The 23670-nt window shown below is 46.4% G+C and overlaps 1 protein-coding gene across 1 annotated transcript in view; it reads right to left on the bottom strand.

The window, feature by feature from the left end:
- LOC133353013 (CUB and sushi domain-containing protein 3-like) overlaps positions 1-23670 on the bottom strand; it is a 639938-nt gene that overhangs the window by 391555 nt on the left and 224713 nt on the right. The window contains exon 3 of the mRNA XM_061569078.1: positions 3557-3669. Within this exon, the coding sequence (XP_061425062.1) occupies positions 3557-3669 (113 nt within the window). The remainder of the gene's footprint in view (positions 1-3556; positions 3670-23670) is intronic.

Consider the following 23670-nt stretch of genomic DNA (forward strand, 5'->3'; position numbering starts at 1 on the left):
GATGCAATTTCGGAAAATATTGCATCGTGAATGAAGTATGACACCTGGGTAGTTGTGTGTAGTATTCTATTTCTCTCCGATTGTGCTATTGGATGATAAATGTATCACGTACAGCGACACCTTGACTTTCGTCCACTTGACTTTCGTCGCTTTGCTCTTTCGGCCGTTTTCAACTACAACCACATTTTAAATGTCGTCCACGCACTTTCCTCCTTTGTCCGATTTCATCCCCAAACCTTCCACGACGTTCGCGCCACGCGCCATCTTTTTCGTTGAGTCTTTGAATAGAAGTCGTTCAGTGAGCATCTCTTATATTTGTGTTTATTCATAGATGATTAATACTGTATATATTTCTGTCATTGTGCTCTAAACAATTAATAGTTATATTTGTAATAACAGTATACTACAGTGTTTACTTACGCAAGAATACCATTTTTTCAAGGTATCATTTTGTTTTTTTATTTAGTTTTGGTCATTTATTCTTATGTTTATTCTTCATTTAATTCTGTTTATTTAGGGTTTGAACGCACGTGTTATGTAGTTACTGTAGTTATTTGCATGTACGTTAATATATTTAATGTAGTTATTTCCACGTACGTTTTGCGCCGGCCAAAATAAATGTGCAAGCTAAATAAAGGCTCGGCTTTGACATTGGTCCATTTTTGACATTCGTCCATGCTCTGGTCCCTAACCAGACGAAAGTGCGAGGTATTCCTGAAATTCAAAAACGGCGGTGCCTTTGGACAACTGAACACCAAACGTGGGAGTAGAGCACAATATCTTCTCCCACGTTTGGTCCTCTGCCAACAGCGTAAAGCGACATCCACATTTGCAGCTGCAATAAAGCCGACAACTCTACGAACGGCGGTAACATTTTACGAACGTGTGCAATGGCAGCGAACAGGGTCGCGGGCACGCTTGCGATGACGACAGCAAAACCGTGGCTCGGTTGATGGTATCGCCTCTGGCCAGCGTCACCCACGTTGAGAGGTCAATTCTGGGTGAGATGTAAACGTGGATCAGGCACGCGTATCAGCGGTGTTCACCGGGATGTGCAGGGCGACATTGCATTCAACAATCCGCGACGAGTAGAATTTTCAAAATGTTTGTGGCCCAGCGAGCGCCTAAAAGATTAACAAACAAAAAGTAAAGGCGACATGCTTCACGTCTGTCATGTCTTGCCAGCCAGATTTACACGTCAGGGTAAATACACTTGGATTCATTGTTCGAATGGAAACCATCCCAGACTTCTGTGGGAAAATGAAATGATGACAGTTTCAGGGACATGCAAGATCTACTAACAGTTGCTTTCCATGAAAATGTACAGACTGTCACCGGTGTTTTGTGTTGTGACTCGAACGAACTGAAGCGTGACATCCATCTGAAGTGCATTGGACTGTTGAGAAAGGCAGCGCTGCTTCAGCATGATAATGCATTACCACATTCCGTTTGGAAAACACGGACATTATGCCCTGGAACGTCCAACAGACCACAGCCCTTTTTAAACTTCCATCAGTTCGGACCACTGAGAGAAACTCTACACGGAAGGAGCTTTGGCCTTGATGATGCTGTGAAAAATTAGTGACACTGGCATGGATAAAGGAGCAAGCACAAGGCATCTGTGCAGCTGCCATTAGGAGCAGGATCATTATGCCATGGTCCAATATTGAAAATGTATTGACGCATTACTCCGTTGGGATTACGCGCAGCGATCAATGACCCCTGTTGGCAGACTAATGCCGCACAGCGACAGCTGCCACTGTGGTTCCCCTTAAAATGGTTGAGACAAGATGACATGTAAGGTACTTTGAATTGCTGAAGCATTTAAGCACCATGTCCATGCCAAGTCAAATAATTATTAAGTAGAAAAAGAGTCTGTCGAGTTGATTTTCACAAATATTCTCTGAAAATAAATAACGTTTTTCTATCTTTTTTAATTGAAACGCCTTCCTGTTTAATATGCATGAATATTCCGTGAAGAAATAAAGGCACGTTTACTTTCGTATTTATCCAGGACACCCACACGGAGTCGTGGGAATACTTTTTTTCTAGAGGGTCCCGCTTTGTTGGGTTTTTGTTTCAAGATGTTTTTGGCCAATGAATGAGTTGTTTATTATACACGTGTGAGGAAACCGGAGCTCCTGGAGAAAACTCAATCGCGCGAAGCAGCAAACACTCTACTCCCGTACAGATGGAAACAGGATGCTGTACCACCTTCTCATGGCGAGCCCAGAGCATGGCGCCTCCTCGACGGCCACGGGAAGAAGGGAGTTTCACAACACCATCTGTGTGCGGTGATCCATCAACCCTCGCTGCTGCCTCCACAGCACCGGATTACGGGCAGCCACGTGCAGCGTCGTAGCCACCGTCGTCTGGCACGTGCAAACACCGTGGCAGCAGCAGAACCCCCAAAGTTCCAGGGGTGCCCTCTTCACCGTGCCCCCTCTTTGAAGGTGCTCACCTCGCCCCCCGCCCCACCGCGCCGTGTCGTGTAGCCCCAAATTTGTCGTCATGAGCCATCGACCTGAGTCGTCTGCCGCGTGAATACACGTCCTGTTATTGGCACCGCACAGATGATGTTATGAAACTCCCTTCCAGGTGGGTGTCCAGGAGGTGCCATATCCTGGGCTCGTCCGGGAGAAGGCGGTACTGCAAGTGGAATGATTGCCATCTAGTTTAATCTGTACGGGGATTGAGCGTTGCCCCCTTGCGTGCGTGGGTTTTCTCCGGGTGCTCCGAATTCCTGCCACGTGTATAATAAACAACTCACTAATCGCCTAAAGACACCTTCAAATAAAAACCCATGACAGCGGGACCCTCCACGAAATAAAAAAAAGTCCCGTGACTCGGTGTGGGTGGTTGTCTTGGATAAATACTCAAGTAAATGTGCCTCGGTTTTTGAAACGGAATTATTCACGCATATTAAATAGGAAGGTGTTTAAACAAAAAAAGGAGAGAGAATAAGTGACCCCGTACACTCTTCGAGGGCCTCGCATTTTAAGCCTGAGAGCTCACGCGGCACAGGAAATAGGTACCCTTTGTGGTGCATTTAGATGATCCATTAGACCAAAATAGATTCCACAGATTCACATCGCTCTGCATTATGCAGATTCAGACTGCTCTACGCCGGATTGCATGACACCACGGCAAATGCGGATTGGAAGCGATCACAACCACCGTGGATTCGTTGTCACCACTATGGTTGCATTTCACCTCCTACCCAGCCACTAACCCCGCAGGTCTGACGCTGTCCTCGCACCCACGCTCCGGTCATCCTCCAAGCAGCAGCGGCTTTCGGCTCGCCATCGAACAAAGGCGGTGGCCACAGCATCGCACGCTTTCAGACACGCGCTTCTGCGGACATCGGCAACGGATTTCCTACCAATATGAGGAAGCCACTGGGGCTGTGCATTTTTAAATCATCGAGATGGACAAACTAATTTCTTTCCAAATGCTTTTTGTCTTCAGTTTGTTGTCATTCTTCAGATTTAGACCTTGCCTATTTGCCAGAAATCTATGACAGTCGCCTACCAGCGATACTCGCGTAGACACTCACCTTCGTAATGCAGCTTAAAGCCTTGTCCACTGATGGCGAAGTCACTCGTGAGCCGGAGAGACAGCATGTTGGTGGAGCTGCTGATTGGTGCTGGCATCTGAAACCCTGTCAACCTGCAAGAAAGGGAGACCCACTTAGAGCACGCAAGCAGAGCAAACACCGCCTCTCTCCCCTACTCATGGAACAACACTATAAAGGGTCAAGGCGCAGCCCTACAACATCTAGCTCACGCTACTGCTGGCAGAGGGGTCTCCACTACAAGGAGCTCGAGAGAGCCACGCTAAAAGATGTTTGACCTGCTCTTCCATGCTGGGCCGATGTCGTTGAAGAGGGGGAAGTGCCCACACTTTGCCCCACCACTCGCGACGAGCTGATTGGATGTGGTATACCCATCTATGCTCGCGAGTGGACGCAGGGGTGCGATTCAAGAAACTTCTGTTGAATAGTTCATGGGACACAAACGCTGTGATCCTCTTCATATGGTAACATGCATGCGCCTGTAAACAACATCATCAATATCGTGGCAAAGTGGTGTGGAGACGTATACATCCGATGAGCACGTTTGGCTACGTACGCCGTGAAAGAAGTTCAGCACACATACGTACACACGGATAGGGGGACTGAGACCCAGGCGATGCTCTGCGAGAGGTGACACAAAATGTGCTCCCATCACCAACCCACAACGGCCAGCACGGCTCAAGGATGGTCAAACAATTCGCGTGATTGACGTGCCGAAGCCATCGTCCACCAGTTCCCAGCAGCTGTGGACACTCCAGTCAGAGATTTATTTTAGCATTCTCCGAGCAAAGCCCCAAAAACATCAAGCGGACATCAGCAAACAGCGCAATTTTACCAGGTAAGGCTTGACTCAGCTATGTAGCTCCTTTTTAAAGAAGCGAACCTGGCTATCTTAAATGATAGCTCGACGAAGCGGCTTATCATCACGTGAAAATGTATAGCAGCCAAATTCTCTAAACGCGTAACGTCGGTTCTACATGTGGAGGGACAAACCGGAAGAACCGTACAAAAATTCACGCGACCACGGAGAGAGAGAGACATGCAACGTCCAAATGTACAGCAGGCAGCAGGGTTGGGATCGAACCCACCACGTCCCGCATACCAGGCGAGGGCAATAACATCTCACCTCCGTCCCCCCCCCCCCCCCCCGCATGGCTGCCTGCCCTCTGCAGCTCCAACACGGCCGCATCAAACCCCACGTAGGAGGGCAGCGACGGGCAGGGGGCGGCCGTGCGTGCTGCTGCCCCCTCCCCCACCCCATTCCCCGCATGAGCCATGACATGAAAGTTGTATTTATAATGATCATGATTGTAGTTGAAAGAAAAGTTGATATGGAATTAGTAGTGAACTGTGGTCGTGTTTATAATACATTAGCGGAGGGACCTTTGAAGGCATTTTTGGCTAAGAATATGCGAAATATAATGCACAATTACACCACACAATGGCTAACTGCAAGAGAGTGTTCAACAAAGTGAAACAGACATCCACGTGAAATTATGCCATCACCCGCAATTGATAACGGAGACATTAGCCTAATCAGAAATATCTATTTTGCTTGAAAAACTGGTGTCAAAATTAGGGGTGAACTTTATAAAATGTAATCAAAATGTATTCAAAGGGCTGCATTCCAACGTTTGTAGAAATAGCTCAAACACACTTTGGGCACAATCAACAAAGTGTTTCTGACCATAATTTCATCCATCTTTTAGCCAACCGACGCCACCCGTTGCCACCCAAACTCAACTCACAACGCGCCATTGTTGGCACTGCTAAAATTGCACTTCTCATGCAAGTCACGTCCCGTGCGACGGAACGAGTGGACGGTGGTCGCGGATAGGTCGCAGTTAGGGAAGAGTGCCCCCACCACCGCCAGTCGTGGGCAGACTTTCAATCGATCGCACTTTCACCATTCGTGCCAGAATCTCCTGCGTCCTGCACCTTGGGCCCGCGCGGGGCTCCTGAAGCGATTGCCGAGTGGAGCGGCGGCGACCCACTCGGCCTTCTTCACGTCATCAACTGACACGAGCGGTCCGCACGGGCACGCTGGAGAGTCGGGGTGGGGGGGTCTAACCATGCCAGAATTGGCACCAGTAGCACGCAGTTACGATTTTGGTGGTGATTATGATGGTGATAATTGTGATAAACACATGAATGGTAATGATGGGAAAGATGATGATGATCAGAAATGTTCTGCTGGTAAGTAGATAATCACTATCACCCTCATCATCGGCGGTAAGCTTTGTGTGAAATTATGACAGAGACCCATTCCTCCCTCCAATTAGCACAGCTGGCTATGTGCAGTGTGAAAGAAGGTCAACCTATATACATGGAAACTGGTGAATAACGTTGCTTACAAATCGAGCCGAATTATTTTTTTAAAGAATTGTCAGGAATAAATGGAAAACATATTTGGATGATCTTCACTCAAACGCACTTTCCGGCTATTCCAATTTGAATTGCAGTCCACTGTGCCAGTGTGGGAGGTGTATTTTCATTGACATCTCCTGTAGTAGGCCAGTCACAGAAAACCATCTTTATTTATGCTGGATAAATCCAATGAGCTATTAAGTAATTTTTCAGAGATGTCCAGTATCGGTGGATCAGAAAGTTACAACAACAAAGGATACACATAAGGATAGGAGTGAAAAGTATAGTAAAGGTAAGCAAATCACTAAAAAGAAATACATAAAATAGATAAAGTATATAAGCTCACATTGTATAAGTACACCGTACCACCAATAAGCATGGTTGGCTACGTACGGTGCGAAAGAAGGTCAACATACGTACGTACAATTCTAAAGCTTGGGCAAGGCAGCAAAACAACAACAAAAACAGTCCCAGACCACACCAAGGCAACACATACCCCCTCAATAAAATTGCACATCAAAATTGAACTATCGGTACTGTACATGGGTAAGGATGAAAGTTACAAACCACATTTGCAAATGCAGTTGTATCCAGCAATAATCCTCTGCTTCAGAATATGTTCTGATACGAAGGATTGATGACGTGAAGGCGAGGAACCTCGGTTGTTCCAAAACGTTGCTGCTGCAATGGCAGACGTTTCGTCACCCATTTCTATTCTCGTTCTTGTGAGAGTTAAAATGCGATTATATGGACGTCTTAAGTTTTTTTTCTTTCCAATTTGACAACGGCAATCTCCGAACGGGAGATGGATCGCTACGTTTTTTCATCATGAGCTTCATAAAGGCACAGAGATGGCAAGAAAACACACCTCAGTCTGTTTAAGGTGGAGTGGGAGAGCTTTCGCCACCAATATTATCCAGAATAGAGGTTTTTGGGTTAGATCGCGTAAATATAAATGTGTTGTTAAACTCGCTGCCACCCGACGCAGCCAATTAGTAAGGTTTGTCACGTAAACACAACATTAGCATTAGCATGTTTTGTTCACATTGGCATGTTTTCTTTACGTGACAAACCTTACTGATAGACTGTGATGGATGATGGTGGGTGGGTTTAATAACACATTTATATTTACATGATCTAAGCCAAAACAACATATCAGCCTACGCGGGGGAGACATCTGGGCGATGAGCAGCAACTTACATAATGAAAATGCAGAACATCTGAATGTGTAAGTTGTATTTTAGCTTGTGTGCACCGAGCAGGGACAACAATGTTCCTGCCCCGCACAAAGAGTGAAGTGTCACAAATGGTAAGAATCGCATATTCACCAGTAGCACGTGTCGTGTGCTTACAGCGTTTATGTTCGTAAAATTTGAAGTTGACATTCAATTGACCAGGAATAAATGTCCCACTCTTAAACAATAACATGTTTTTTTTTACAGAAAGGCCCCATTAAGTAGAATACGACTGCAACACTTTACAAACTCCCGCTGTTACCGTTCACTGTTGTGGATAATTGCAAGTCGTTTACATGAGCATGTGTATTTCTGCCATTTTTAAATTAAATCCAAGCACACAACAACATGCCCCACGCTGAAGATGAAGTGAAGTGCTATGGCCACCAAGGTCACATCCGCGTATAATTGCTGTCGACTTACTACCGAGTGCAAAAAAAATATATAAAAAAAACAATCGGCGTGATTTATATCCAATTGAAACTGTGACGAATTTTCCTGAAATACGTTTGTTTTAACGTCGCCAAAATGAAAAAAAAGTTCTCGTTGGCAAAAAAAAAAAAACCTCGCCTGGTACGTGTCGATCGCGCTGTCGAGATGCGCGTTGCTCACGAAGTGAATGCTCGCTTTAAAGTATTTCCACACCAATTATTTTTCAACAGACGCCGCAGGACACAACAATGCTGGAACAGCGAGTAGCAGGGTCCGCCCACGTTGTGATATGCAGACGTGGGAGACTTGACTCGGGAGGGGGGGGGGGCAGTGCCGGATTAATGATCATAGTCGCAAAAGTAGCTACTAATGCTACGGGCCCCGCACTTTCAAAGGCCCCGCGCTAAATGCTTTCAAGCTATCAATTCCGGTTCATTGATTCTGCACTTGCTCTATTACTATAGTACTGTACCGCCTTCAACTTCTATGAACGACTGGGTGTTTAAGGTTAGCGATTTGTCGTATTATCTGGCTGTATAGCGAATGAAAAAATACAATTACTTTGCTATGCAAGTTTAAAATGTGTTTTAATAAATACTTTTAGGGTCCCGTTATAAACATATGCTACAGGCCCCGCACTAGCTTAATCCGGCATGGGTCCATGAGACACATTCCTTCAGGATCTCTCCCAAGGACATCGCTGCTACCTTCAATGTCCTTTACACATGCAACTTTAAAAACATCTATGTATTTATCAGGAAGCCGCTGAAGCTATGACATTTTTACATCTAGATATGAAAACGAATTTCTTTCGAACCACATTTTTGTTCTTTCGTTTATTGTCCCTTCCAACCTCCTACACCTCCGATTAGCACTGTTGGCTACGCACGCACGGTGTGCTAGAGTTTCAACGTCCACACAATACAAAATGGCCGTCGCTCACACTGGCTAGAGGCCCTCCTCACGCAACCTTCATTCGCATCTGTGGGGAACTCCCCCCCCCTCCGCGCCCAATATGGATAGGCAAGAGGGGCCCCCTGATGGCACGACTGGCGCACCCGAGGAATTGAGAGAAGGTTGGGGACCTCTCCTCGAAATCAGGAATCACGATTCCCCGTTGAGGCGACGTTTCAGACACACGCAGATCTAAGCTTTCATACATCTGAAGGAATTCGGAAAAGGTTTCTTCATTGATGACCCACAGGTAAGGCAACCGGTCATACAGCCGGTAACACACACTTCAGCAACAACTCATTGCCCAGGGGTTTGATCCCAGATGGTGATTAATATTATTGTGAGAGACGTCGGGCTATTATTGTTTTTAAAAACATTGCTCCTCGCCGCAGAGAACTGTCGTGACACGACCGCCGAACTCCACGATGGCTGGCGCCAAACTATGCCACGCGCCCTCCCGCATGGCCTTGTAGGAGCATTGGTACCAATAAAGTTATTTTATTCTAGTTTTTTCTTCTGGTTCCATTCCATGCCCTCGTCTTCCTCACATCTCTTCTTTTCTTTCCACTTTGCTCTTCTTTCCTGCCTTAGATCACGACCACATTATTCTCTACCCAATCGTCCATTCCGGGGGACTGGTGGTGATCCTTCGTATCCTGGTTATGTTTTTTTTGCGTGTTTACTTTGTTTCTACAAATATATATATACAATTCAGACAGCCATCTGTAATCAAACTGGGTCCTTTAGTGGAGTGAGTTGATGGTCTAAGCCCAGTCACCAATGGCTGCACAAAGAAAACATTGCATTAATTTAGAATGAATCCCAGCTGTGAGAATAAAATAATGGTTTGAGTGTCACAAACAGCTGTCGGTAGGGATGTGCTGCCCTCTGCAATGTGAAACAGAGGTCACTTGAAGGGATCTGAGTAGTTATTTGATATAAGAGGATATTTACTCTCTTCCATTGGCCATGCTCTAACGCAGGGTTGCACTGCTTTGCCAGAGATCTGAACAGACACGTCATCGCATGACTCAACACCGCAAGCGCAGTAAGAATACAATTAGGGGAAAATACAAAAAGAAATCGCATACCAAGAACACAATGATGATTTTTTATGAAAATGCACAGGTTGACATTCAGTGTAATGCAAACTTCTGCCGCTTTGAAGTCTTGTCAAAGTATCGTGCTGCCACATCACCGCGCATTATATCACTGAGACCCAAACCTTGTGGAAAGTCCATTCAGTTAAAGCATTTGTGATGCAATTTAATGTAACACGTAGTTTTCGCGACCAATATCATCCATAATAGAGGGTTTTTGGGTTAGATCGCGTAAATATATGGCGTTAAAACCCGCCACCACTCGAAACAGCCAACTAGTAAGGGTTATTACATAAACAGAACATGCCAATTCGTCACTATAATAATCAGAGCGCATCCAGGCGCTGTCCCTCGCGAGCGTCACAATCGCTGTCACGTGTCAATTCCGCCCCCCCCCCCGCCCCCGAGGCTTACGTCGAGAGGTGAATGGCACGCGGTCATGAATATGAATGAGCCGACGTGATATCGACGTCTCGCGCTACCCCCCCTCCCCACCACTTGTGCAGAGATTGAGAATGCCAGACGCACAATTAATGAGCGGGGAACTTTGAATATACTAATTATTTTCACGCCCCATTAACACTGCCTTTTTGAGCTCCCATAGAAATGAACAGATTACTTAAGACTACGATTTCATAATTTGTTTTTATTGTACTTATCAGTTTCAATGTTGTTCGAGCCGAGAAGAAGCAAGGTAGCTTTCATTTGAGATCAAGACTGCAGTGGGAGGCATTCTGGTTGTATCATTATCATTTATGAATCAGAAAAAAACACCCCTACCCTTAAATTACGCAAGTTAAAATAGTTGAAACCCTTTGACCTTAATTAAATGAGCTGTTCACATTATAGATACTACTCAAAGTATTTTGACAGTGTTACATCAAATGTCACCACCATCACCTTCACTCAAAGTGAGCTGCTACGAGATCGCAAGATCCTTGATGGTTTCCACACTCGGGCAAGTTCTTGGAATGCCATTCCAAGCCGATCAGAATGAAGGACCCACCGAAAAACTGCTGATGGCTCCATGCTCACGACGGCAGCCATTCCAGTTTTTGGTGACTCTGGGGGGGTTAAAGTTCGTTAAGGGACGAGAGATAAGCGCAGGTGTTTCCCCAACGACTTCAAGTACGACCTCTCCAGACGTCTCTCATGTGTTTTCTGGTCGCGCTGCGTGTTCGTTGGCATGAGGTGTGATGGTTCACACCGAAGCGAAGGAGTGAAGAAGGCTCCAGCACGCGGAGTGAAATGTGGGTCTGTACGTTGAACTTTGTGCGCACCGTACGTAGTCGACCGTGCGAATTGGAGCTGCGGGGGAAAGACAACCAACTAAACACAAAAAGCAGTTCTAAAGAAATGAGTTTGAGATCTGGATGATTTAAATGTGCAGGGCTCCAGTGGCTTCATAATATCGGAAGGAACATTCCAGACGGCCGCAGAAGCGCATCTGAAAGCACGCAATGCAGTGACCATCTTCGTTCAATGGTTAGCCAACAGCTTCTGCGAGGATGACGGGAGTTTGTGTGATGGTCTATGCTCCTTGACGAGAACAGCAAGGTATCGTGGGTAATTTGTAGCAAATACTTTTTTTTTGTAACGAATGCGACGTCATAATGAATTCGTTCGGCAACCGGAAGCCAAATCAGCTCGGTGAGCAGTACCCATCACGACACGTGCCAAAAAAAGTTGTACACCCTGCAGCTTGGTAATGTATTTTTTGCCAGACGTCCCGTAGAGTAGTTAGTTGCAATAATTGAGCCTTGTCGATATACTCTGCTACACGCAATGTCGGGCACAACGCTGCACAATAACACACAGCACAAACCAAAAACACGTCAGAGAGCTACACGGCACAACCGCGGAAACCTACACCAGGGATGGGGAACGTCCGGCCCGTGGGCCGTATAAGGCCCGCGAAATCATTTGGTGTGGTCCTGCCAAGGCAACCGCAGGCGGGACTCAAAATTCAATAAATCTCGGAGCAAACCTGGAAAAGCAGTTGCGAGTAGCAACATCATCAATACCAGCTAACATCACACGCCTCAACAAAGAGAAGCAGTTCCAGCCATCACATTAGGGGTGAGTTAATTAAATGTTTGATCAAATATAACAGGCTAATTTTTAAGTTGATAATTTAGTATGGTCCGCGAATGATGTTATAAATATCCAAATGGGCCTTGGCAGAAAAAAGGTTCCCCACCCCTGACCTATACAGTCAGTTATCGTCCAAATGTTTGTCGGTGAGAGTCAGCGCTTCCAAGTAAGTTTACTGCAACATCACAATAGGGCCCAATGAGTTTAGCAGCAATGTGTTTTGTCACAGAGCATAATACAAAAAACAATTGCTCAAATATTATTATGATAAAAATGTCAGCGGGAGCTTTCATTGGCACGAAATTTGAAGCTCGATGAACAGTGCAAGAAGAATGGTTACAATACTGTTTTTTTATTGCAAAGACCTATTCAAGATGTGTGGGAACTTTTAGAGGTTGTGAATCAAAACAGTTTGAAAATGTCTTTGAAATATAAAAATAACAAATCAATGGCAATTTCAAACACAAGAATAGAGGAGTCTTAAAAGTGGTAAAGTTTGAAACTGACTTGCAGTCAGCCGTTATTTATTTATTTATTTGCTAGACGCTTGCCACCTTCATCCAACTCCCCAAATAAGGCGTATTTCGAAACTTTCTTCACGTAATTGTCAGTACAATACAGTGGTTTCATGTTCGTAATTATTTCTGTACATTTTTATCATTATTAACTCGTACTTGGTTTGTTCGATGTTGAAGCAACAACTTCCCACAAGTTGATGGCCTTTGGAGCAAACACAAAACAATGCAATCCTCATTGCTTTCCCGAACTATGTTTTTGATCGCCCTATATACATAGATACAAAAACAGAGAGCCTCTCTGTAGCCTTATAGACTCTTGGTCAAATTGCTGTTCGTGGACACTTCAGTCACGGCAATCACCCACGTGGCGAAGCTAGACCCATATGCCCGGCCACAACAAAAATGTATGTTAAGCTGGGCTGACCTCAGGGGGTGAAATTCAGGTCAAGTTGTTGTATCAGTCATCCCTGACATTCACGAACAAGAATTGATCCCAAATCATTTAGCTCCCAGAGCACAGAAAAGCCGCTACTGCACCACGGCCCCACCGTAGACACCCCGGGGTGCTTACGGAGGCCGGTGACTGACGAGGAGCTTAGCTGACCCTCTGTACGATCTGACTGCTTCTTATTGAGAACGGGGAACCGTGGCGTGTGGCCGACCACACGGGATTACGGGTGCCGACATGTGCTCCACAACACATGGAAGTAGTGTGGATTTGCGCTCTCGGTTGTGCACACACGGAGACAAACTAGGGACAGTGGCTGTGTGTAACGCCACAACGCTGCAAGGGGAACAAGGCTTTCTATACACAGCGAATCCTTGTTAATTCGACACATATAGGTCTCTGGCCTTGCCGAATTATCGAATATTCCGAATTGTGTACAACGATGCTCCCGAGTGCCTCCTGCCCAAATAAAAATGTTTTTCCGAATTTGTTTTCCAAACTCTTCACACACCGTACGCACTGACACACCTGAACCAGTTCTACCTAAAACTTTGGATTTGAATCGCAGACTGAGGGATTTCTACTTCAGTCCCCTTCCATTACTTCTCGATGTTGGTGTAGACGACTTGTCTGAGAGGGTTGGCTTGCACAGAGTGCACAAACAAGGTGAAGTCCAGAGCGACGGCTCTGCACGAACGCTCACGACACTCACCACGCTCACCACGCTCACCACTCTCACCACTCTCACCACACTCACCACGCTCACCACTCTCACCACGCTCACCACGCTCACCACTCTCACCACGCTCACCACTCTCACCAAGCTCACCACGCTCACCACTCTCACCACGTTCACCACTCTCACCACGCTCACCACGCTCACCACTCTCACCACACTCACCACGCTCACCACGCTCACCACTCTCACCAAGCTCACCACGCTCACCGCCCTCACTGCGCTCACCACACTCACCACTCTCACCACTCTCACCACGCTCACCACGCTCACCACACTCACCACTCTCACCACTCTCACCAGGTGCGCCGTCACCAGACTGAGTCGTTGTTTTGGTCGTGGCGTGAAGCGTCGCTCCACGTGCATGCCCAAACTGGACCATTTAGTACGCCAATTCGGCTCATGGCGAATTACTAATACTGTATATGTGACGAAAGCGCAGCCGTGCCGAATTATCCCCAATTATTAATGATCAAATACCGAAATAACGAGGTTTTACAGGATATTTCATTCAAATGTCTATGAGGCAGCCGTAGGTCGGGTTGTCTCGCCGCTTTGTTCCATCTGGACTCATGGAACAGCGATTGCAATTGGTCGCTCCACCCTCATGAGACGCTTTGACGTGTGCATACATCATCTATAAATACAATATAGGCTGGTAGGGCCAACAGTGTTGTCATGATTTGACTAGAGATACACGTGACAGCACAGGCGGAGTTTGACTTCTTCATTTGGGGGAAAGGAGCTGGGGTTCGTTTTGTCCCTCACATTAGGAATCGGGGGTGCATATAATTAATTATTTTAAAATCTTAATTGCAAACTACTGAAAAAATGTTCATAAAGGTGTTCAGTTGGGGGGCTCGGTGCCCCCCCCCCCAACAAACACCGCCCATGCATGACAGTGTCATAGGTAGTAGTCAGCCAGCCATTGCATGATTATCCCTATTAACTGTAGACTGGCTCTTCGTATTATTGTACGCCAATTTTTTTTGGGCGGATGATACGAAGTTGCCCGGGGTGTTGTTGGCTGGTTTGTCCCCTATTTTGTCCCAAAGGTGAGAGCAAAAGTAAGCGTGCACGTAACAACTTGTTTGTCGAAGCATGTGTGTGTGGTTCACATAATTGCGAGGTTATCGGAGCCCATTGGGCAACATTTTCGTCAAAACCACAAGTGCTGCCCGCTAATGTGCACGGCTTCCCTGAGGACACAAGTGTAGTGACTGTGATTGTCACTGTGTGGTGCGGGCTTACGAAGCCACGGAAGATGTTGTGTTGTCGTTATGTGCATCCCGCTTACGGGGCGTAGTACCAGCTCTAGCGGGACTTGGGGTAGCGCTGGTCAGCGCGGAGGCACTACGTACAATGCGCGTGCGGATCGGGCTCCCGGTGAGCGAGCGAGAGGGAGCGTCAGCCAGCCAGGGTTACGTTGGGGCATGACACACTGGTTGACCTGCCGACACGTGCCCGGATGATATTGGAGGGGGGCACCGGTGGACGGGGGCCGCTGGGGGGTCACGTGGTATAAAAAAGTTCTCGGGGAGCCTTCGGGAAAGAGCTCGAGAGATCTAGAAGGTGGGCGGGGCGAGGGGTGGAGCCAGCCCCAGCCCAGGACGATATAACGGGGGCCCCGTGAGGGGCTTGAGGTTCTTCGGGTTGCTGGTGAAGAAGATCCACGTCGGGTAAATGTAGCCTCTAGCCACGCGGTCTGGGACCCAGCTCGTGGTCCGGGCTGGGATAGCGAACCGTGTCTAGTTCTGCCATAGCGTGGCTAGATGAGCATTCAACACCCAAGTGTAGGTTGTGTTATGTTATGTTGATTTATTGAATAAATAGTGTTCCTCCCAAGACAACATCTGTGACTCAGTTGGACTCACTACACAAGTATTATTATGATCATGGGAACCTATGTTGACGTTTTTTTTGCACCCTCTCGGTCGCTCCAAGTTTTGCATGAGGAGATTAGGCCTCATGCTATCTGAAAATCTCGGGGCTGATTTTCCGTCCGAAGGATCAAAGATTCCAATGCAGCTTTCGAAAATCCTTTAACTTAACAGGGCTTAGTTTAGTGGTGTTTTTATTGTTCAATTTTAAGAATTCGTTTTTCTCTATGTCATAGTTTCTTTATTTGCAACTGCCCAGTCCTCCAGTAAGCAAGTCTTTCTTGTTGGTGCGAGATAGATTTTGTATTAAAAGTTTCGGTTTTCATTTTCGCTGGCTTTTTTGAAAAGTAGTTTTAAAAGTTGTGTTTATTTCAATATAAGATAAATCCAAAACAACCACCATTGTGTTGCAGCGATTTCTGTTAAAGAACATTACCTTCAGAGCAGACAAGAAATTGTAATGAGCACTCTCCTGCGTGTATACAAGTGCACAATCTGTAAATGGTAAGCACAAATTGAGTCTTGACTTAAAGCTTTCGTGACTGCAGGAATTAATATTATTTGGGTCTCTTGGTAAAGTTATGTAGATAGGTTCAAAGAAAATAACAAAAAACTACGATGTTTCGATCGCAACACAAGCGCTCGTCATCAGGAAAAGAGGTTAGCTTCTAAAGCCAAACTGTTTATAAGTTTGAAATGGGCGAAGCCCACATGCCAGCAGCATGGGCGGGGCAGCGAATGTTAAAGTAGGTGGTGGGCAGCGACCGCGACGGCGGTGGGTTTTCCACCAATTAAAGGGCTGCCAAATATGAGACACTGCCTCACCAACACTTACTTCACCTGGTTTTCCACCAATTAAAGGGCTGCCAGATATGAGACACTGCCTCACCAACACTTACTTCACCTGGTTTTCCACCAATTAAAAGGCTGCCAGATATGAGACACTGCCTCACCAACACTTACTTCACCTGGTTTTCCACCAATTAAAGGGCTGCCAGATATGAGACACTGCCTCACCAACACTTACTTCACCTGGTTTTCCACCAATTAAAGGGCTGCCAGATATGAGACACTGCCTCACCAACACTTACTTCACCTGGTTTTCCACCAATTAAAAGGCTGCCAGATATGAGACACTGCCTCACCAACACTTACTTCACCTGGTTTTCCACCAATTAAAGGGCTGCCAGATATGAGACACTGCCTCACCAACACTTACTTCACCTGGTTTTCCACCAATTAAAGGGCTGCCAGATATGAGACACTGCCTCACCAACACTTACTTCACCTGGAATGGAACATTCTACAAACAAGTTGATGGTACCCCAATGGGTTCTCCCTTATCTCCAGTTGTAGCCAATGTGTTCATGGAAAAATTTGAGACAGATGCCATCTAGGAATCCACTCTACATCTGTCCTTGTGGAAGAGGTACGTAGATGACACGTTCGTCATCTGGCCACATGCTTGACCAGCTCTGAACCAATTCCTCAACCACATCAATGTCATATACCCAGCCATCAAATTCACCACGGAGGTGGAAAAGGATAGCAAGCTACCGTTCTTGGATGTTTTAATCGAAAAGAGACCAGATGATTCAATGGGATACTGTCTACAGGTAAGCCACCCATATGGATGCCTATCTAAAACCTGACTCCCACCACCATCCATCCACGCCTTTAAACGAAGCCGTCACTTCCAACAAAGTGGCACACATTAAATGTACGTTTCCACCTTGTCCCCGGCAAAAGGGCCCTCCGTCCCCAAGTGTGTGGGTGTTCCCACCACTACAATTGGTTTGGTATTGTGAAATATCATCATCAGGAAAACTCGAGAAACCACAGCATCAAACTCAATCACACATTTCAAAAGCTGTTAGATCAAGTGGCGGCGCAGCACAGCTGGCACGTGCCCCCCGGTTCCAAGGAATTAAATGCCCCCCCCCCCATCCATATCCAATTTCGTGCCCCCACCCCCTCCCTCCCCTCTTCGTGGCTTGGCCACCTATGGCTCCCGTGGCCCGTGGACCCCGATGTGCAGTTGCACCGCCTGCACAGTCGATGGCTGCGTTGCTCGTCACGAAACGCTTCTCCGGGCATCCCTCTCTGGTTGGGAGTCTCATTCAGGCTGCGGTATTGTTAGTGAACCATGCATAGCATTGCCCTTGGTATTGCAGTGACACCCAACACATCAGTCTTCAATAATTATTTATTTTTTCCAGCACGACACACACAGCTCTTCAGATATTCCCTTTTCTCCAAGTGTCCCGAACTCCCTCGCATCCCCTTCATACACACCTCAAGCCCCTTTCCCGAAGGTTCCTTGACCTTCCGCTTTTCCTCCAGCCAATCACCTTCCACTTTTCCTAACGGATTCCAACCATCCTCCCTGTCAATCATCCTCCGTTCCCCGCTTTTTCGATTTTTGGATTTCTCCTCCAATGCCTTCAATTTCCCTGCCTTTAACCAATCCCCTTTCAGGACCGTTAAGTACCAGTCAGAGAGCCTGTTTTTAATTGCTCATTGTCCGTGTCGTGGACGCCGTATCCATAACGCTGGGTGAGTATTTTCGGTTGTAATTGAATTACTGCATTATTATTAAATAAAGCGTTTTTAAACACCAGACCATTTATGTTAACTACATTGGCAGTTTAGAAAAATCGATAAATGCATTCATTTGCCATTGAATTCTTGGCAATTACAACAACATCCTGCAGAGCTTGATTAACCTATTCGTCGGGTGTCTTTCCAAAGGCTTGCGCAGCGTTGTGGAGACAGAGAGAGAGAGATGTGATTTACCGAGAACCCCGCTCGTCCAGGAGTAATTGCACGGCTTGTTTGCTAGAAAATGAAACATTACTGCCAGCAGCAGTTTAGCTGGTTTAAAAGGTCAACCAGCGTCCCATGCCCCCCATGAAGCATGGTGTTTTATTACAGCACAACAGCGTGTTAAGAGCAGGTTGTGTGAGAAGCTGTTACGAGGCACTTCCTGCAAAGGTCATCGTGCAAGTGATCATCAGCTAATTCATCACGATTTAACGTTTCAGATTGTTTTTTTGCTGGAGTGTAAATGCTTCTTGTATTGTTTTTAAATATAAATCTATTCTTGCTTTTGTTAGAATGAAAACTGGACATGATTGTGGTCAATACAGGGGCCAGTACATCCATAGTACAACATCACTGTTGACATACTGCAAGTTCATGATGATGGTCAAGAGGCAATGGGTGTTCGCAGGAAAGTCACATTGGCTCCTCAGACGCATTTCCAAGAATGTTTGGCATGTGTGGGAAGAAACTCACGTGTCGCATGACATGCAGTGGTCACATCAGAAAGCGTGAGTTGTCATTGGAGCGTTAGAAAGCCGCTATTGGTCGTGTCGTGCTCCTGCAGTCACAGTGGAGAGGTATGCCGAGGGTAGTCTCCCATGTCAGGGAAAAGATCACGGTAAAATTCGAAAACGAACGAGTTAAATTCCAGAGGTCTGTTCATAAGTCGATTTGTTCGTAAGTCCAAATTTACTCCTGTCGATTCCATACATGTTGTAAAGCATGTACACTAAACACGGGGAATGGCTTTACAACTTGTAAAATCTTCTGTAGATGCCACTTGTTCTTCTTACTACCACCCTCGACACTTTCACCACCATTACGCTTCTGAGACGCGATGCGGATTGACGACGTCCGTGAAAAGCACAGAGGACGTCGTAGTGAACCGCACAGCGACAACAACAAACAATGGCGGCGGCCCAGGCAGAAATGCTGGGCAATGACACAGGAAAACCACCGCCGTCTATTGCGCGGCGGTTGAACTCACGACTCTCGGACCCGAACGAGCAACTGGACACACGGACAGGTTTGTTCGTATCTCTGAAAATTCGTAAGGCGGGTGTTCGTAAGTAGAGGAGTCCCCATATAAGGAGATGAGCTTCAGGTGAGCAGGTGAGGAGATAGCTTCTCCTCCGTTTCGCTCCACATATTACCCCTTCCCTGCAGGCCCCCGGGGGGTCCCGTGATGTGTGGCGGCTGTTACCCAGCTCTGCAGAGGCACCGTGCGTGACAGCTGTCTCACGCACGGTGAACTGAAACGTTCGCATTTAGGTGAAAAAAAAAGTGCTCGTGTTTCAACTCAAAATGAATGAACAACTTTGGTGATAATTCACTTTGCCACTTGGCATCAGCCACCGATATATGCTTGGAACGTTCAAGTATAACAAACATCATCATCGGCCATGGTCATTCCACTGCTGGATGAAGGCCTCCCCCAAACCACCACCGCCTTCTCATGATCCTGCGGTGTAACATTCACAAAGCTTCTGCACACAAACAGCTTCCATCGCTCCCCGGTGACCGTCCTGTCTCACGCGTCCCATCCCTCGACTGCCATTCCGTTATTATTCTTGACCATCAGTCATCATCTGTTCGAACAATGTGTCCTGCCCAAGCCCACTCGCTTTTCTTAAGTTTGAATTGTATGTTTGACACGTAGTAGGCTTTCGCGACCAATCTTTTTCGTAATAATGTTTTCTTGGGTTAGATCGCCTATACATGTGTCGTTAACCCGCCACCACCCAACAGAGCCAATTGGTAAGGTATGTCACGTAAACGAAACGTGCAAATTAGTTACTACTTCAGCCTAACGGTGTGTTGGATTGTACCTTAAACCCGTGCATATTCAGGAATAGATATCACCAAATGTATAAAAAAAATTCAAGGCTTATTTTCAACGGTTACACGTGTAAACAGAGCCCTACTGTTGTGATTAGCAAAGTACCATAACCATCCCAGAATCAACCTAAGCATAAGCGTAGTCATTTGACTCTTACAGAATGATGTTGCAGTATATTTAAACGCAGCGCTATAATGATAGATTATTGGGTTTTTTATGGTGCATACAGACACTTATTCCGGCCTTGAGTTCCAAGACAGGCTTCTGGGGTAGCGGACCAGGAGTAAATGTTATTGATGTATTGATTTTCTGTACCTTCTAATCTGTACTTGTTAGGACATTTCTCCAAACTGATTTTCCAAAACTTGGCAAAGTAGGAGTTTAAAGAAAGGCAACGTTTGTGTTTTTGTCTTGTGTGTGTGTGCGCTGATAAGTTATAGCCTCATAGTGATGGGCTTTGTACTGGAAGTCATGCTTCGATGTTAATGAATTTGAAAAAACTATACTGTCATATAGTTAGATTAAACTAAACTATGCTAGATATGTTGATATAAAGGTACATATACGTATGTAGGGATACAGGTTAGTTGTAGTTAATTAGTTATACTAAATAGTTATGTTATCCTAATGGTGTGTTCGTTTTTAATAATTTAAATGAATATTCTATTGAGGTTGAGATGTGATTACTTAATAATGCATTTTCAGGCCCCACTCATTCTGTATCTGTCAGCTCTGTTGAAACTATTATTGTTATTTCTCTCCACTTTAATAGATTACCTAATTAGTCTGGGCCAAGAGTAACATGCCTGCCAACAAGGACATTTGATTTATTTTTGTTAACGTAAAAACTAATTACCATTGAGGACTGCTACCCAGCATCCCCGTGTACTGAAGCAATAAAAAAAGCTGTCACTTTTGTCCACGTGACAACCTTAGTTATCTGGATGCTATTTTTCATTGAGATCGCACAGCCAACACAGACGTGCAGTTGTGATCATCTTATCGAACCGCCAACAAAGAGGAGCGGCAAGAGGAAGAAGAGGTTGAATGAACAGAAGAGGAGGCAGTAGTGAGAGTGTGATGGGTAGGGTAGCAAGCGTTGAGAGGTGGGGGGGGTGATTGGGGGTGGGTGGGGAGAGGTCACGGAGGGTCTTGGAGTGGGGATGTTGGGTGGGACGTCGCAGAAACGGAGGTGTGGGGTTGCTCCGTGCAGGAATATCCAACGGTGTCTCGGGTAAGCTCGACACAAACATGAACATGGCCATCAGAAATGAGACCCAAGCCAGCGGCGTAGCTGCCGAGTGTGCAGGCAGTGCAACTGCACCAGGGCAGGCGGGATCAGAGGCGCCCGGTATGCCACGAACGGGGAGGGAGGGGGGGGGGCTGCGGCATCAACCAGAGGCCACAGACCAAGATCCGTGGCCCCTGCACTACGCCTGCGCCGCTGCTTCTGCTGCTGCTGCTGCTGCTGCGATGAACGGTGTGCGGTTGACCTCGGGTGGAACAGCTAAGGTGCACTCGGCGAGCTGATGCTACACTAGCACGGCCGGTTTAAATGAGACCTCGAGCCGTTCCCGGAGCAGCCCCCACCCCCCACGTGGCTTTGATCTCGTTCCAACGTGCAGCCTCCCCCCCCCCCCCCCATCATCACCCTCTCTCTTCCTTCTCTCCATGGAAGTGATCATATGTTTTCTTACATACAAGGTTTAACATTTGCTTGGGTCAGGTGAAACAATTCCAAGCTAAAATCCATTATTTTTGTAATTTTCTGCCGTGTTTTTTGACCCGAGAGCTGGACGCATCGCTCTTCTTCCATGTTCACCTTGTCGGCCCCATTACGTCACGACTCATTCACTGGCATCGCCGAGAGAGATGAGTCGGTGGTCTCCGCACGTGGTAAAAGATGACCTTTCAATCTCAGCCCAATGAGATCCACACGCTCTCCGGGGCTGCGTGGTCCTTCGTGCAGTCCCCTGCTGCTCGTCCCTCCCACACGGTCTATTAGCCCAGGCCCCCGTGCGACCCGTGGCCTCTCGGTCAACTCCTATCGTCCTGGCAGCCCCCACCAGCCCAGGCCCAACCGAGTGGCCCCTGAGCAAGTGCCACATGTACGGGTGTATGTTGAACTTGTTTCGCACCTTATATAGCCAACCGCGCTAATCGGAGACGCTATGGAGAAGGACAACAAACTAAACACAAAAAGCAGTTCTAAGAAATTAGTTTCCAATCGAGATGATTTAAAAGTGGACAGCTCCAGTGGCTTCCTAACAGGGACATGCGGTCAGGGGAGGCAGGGGAGGCAGAGCCTCACCTGTCATACTCCAATGAAAATAGCTGTTACGAAAAGTAAAAAAACAATAATAATCATATAAAAATAATATTAAAAATTTTCCACTGATCTGAGTTATAAATGTAATTTATGTACGATTCCAATCATTTTTATAGTAAAAATCTTCAAATTTGCGGAGCTTTGCTGCAAATACAAGAAGAGACGAGAGGTGAGGCAGCGACGAGCTCAGCCTCTCCTCTGATTGCGCAACCCTTCAGTAACTGGATGTAGAGCGGGCAATAAGCGCGTCCCTGTTACTATCTCAGTATGTCACCAATGTAATGTTTGTAGACCCCTTCATTTCATGTCCTCGGCTTCCATACTCCAGGTAACTTATTTCACGTATGTGTATAAATATATTTAGGCTCGCTGGTCTCGTCATGAAACTGCAATGAAACAGCACCAGGGGAGGCAGCTATCACATCTGCCTGAGGGGGACGTGTCTAAAACGCCCCCCTCAGTGAGGACACGCCCCTCCGTCAGGTCACGCCCCCTCCGTGAGGCCACGCCCCCTCAGTGTGTGAATCTGGCTCTGACACTAGCCAGTGCCTCCCCAGCCATTGACCTCACCGCACGTCACTGCCTCCTAATATATATCAAAAGAGCATTCTAGACGGCTGCAGAAGTGCATCTGAAAGCGCGTGATGCGGTGACCGTCTTTCTTCGATGCCTATCCAAAATCTGCTGCTGTGAGGATGACTGGAGTTAACTTGGTGGTTTGTAATAGGGGTTTTCCCCTTTTTGCTGGCAACAAAACTGAAACCTTTTTACAAAGATTAATGTCTGCATTGACCACAATACCTGCAGTCAAAATGCAAACAAAAAAACACACATTGATAATATATGCATTGTCCTTGAAACTGATTGGTCCACACCAGAGACAGCTTTCTTTTGAGCCTCGTCTCAATTGATGCTCGACCAGATGACGCCAAAAGGCGTACAGCTCAAAGACAATGCACTATCAAAGTAATGAGGACTCGGGGTCGTCGAGCACTAATTGAGACGAGGATCAAAAGAAAGCTGTCTCTGGTGTGGACTAATCAGTTTCAAGGACAATGCATATATTATCAGAGTTGTTTTTGCATTTTGACGGCAAGTATTGTGGTTAATGCAGACGTGCATCCTTGTAAAAGGTTTCAGTTTTGTTGCCAGAAAAAATGGGAAAAACCCTATTATTATATTTTGGTACTGGCAAAGGTGGTATAATGATGTTGGTGGTTTATGCTCCTTGCCAAGATCAGCAAAGTATTGTGGTTTATTTGTGGCAAGCACTTAGTGTATAATGACTGCGAAGTACAATCAAACATTCGTCGGTAGCATTGCCATAAAGAGGAAACGTG

Source organism: Lethenteron reissneri, chromosome 42, assembly GCF_015708825.2.
Source record: "Lethenteron reissneri isolate LAM-NWPU_2019-01 chromosome 42, ASM1570882v1, whole genome shotgun sequence".
NCBI lineage: Eukaryota > Metazoa > Chordata > Hyperoartia > Petromyzontiformes > Petromyzontidae > Lethenteron > Lethenteron reissneri.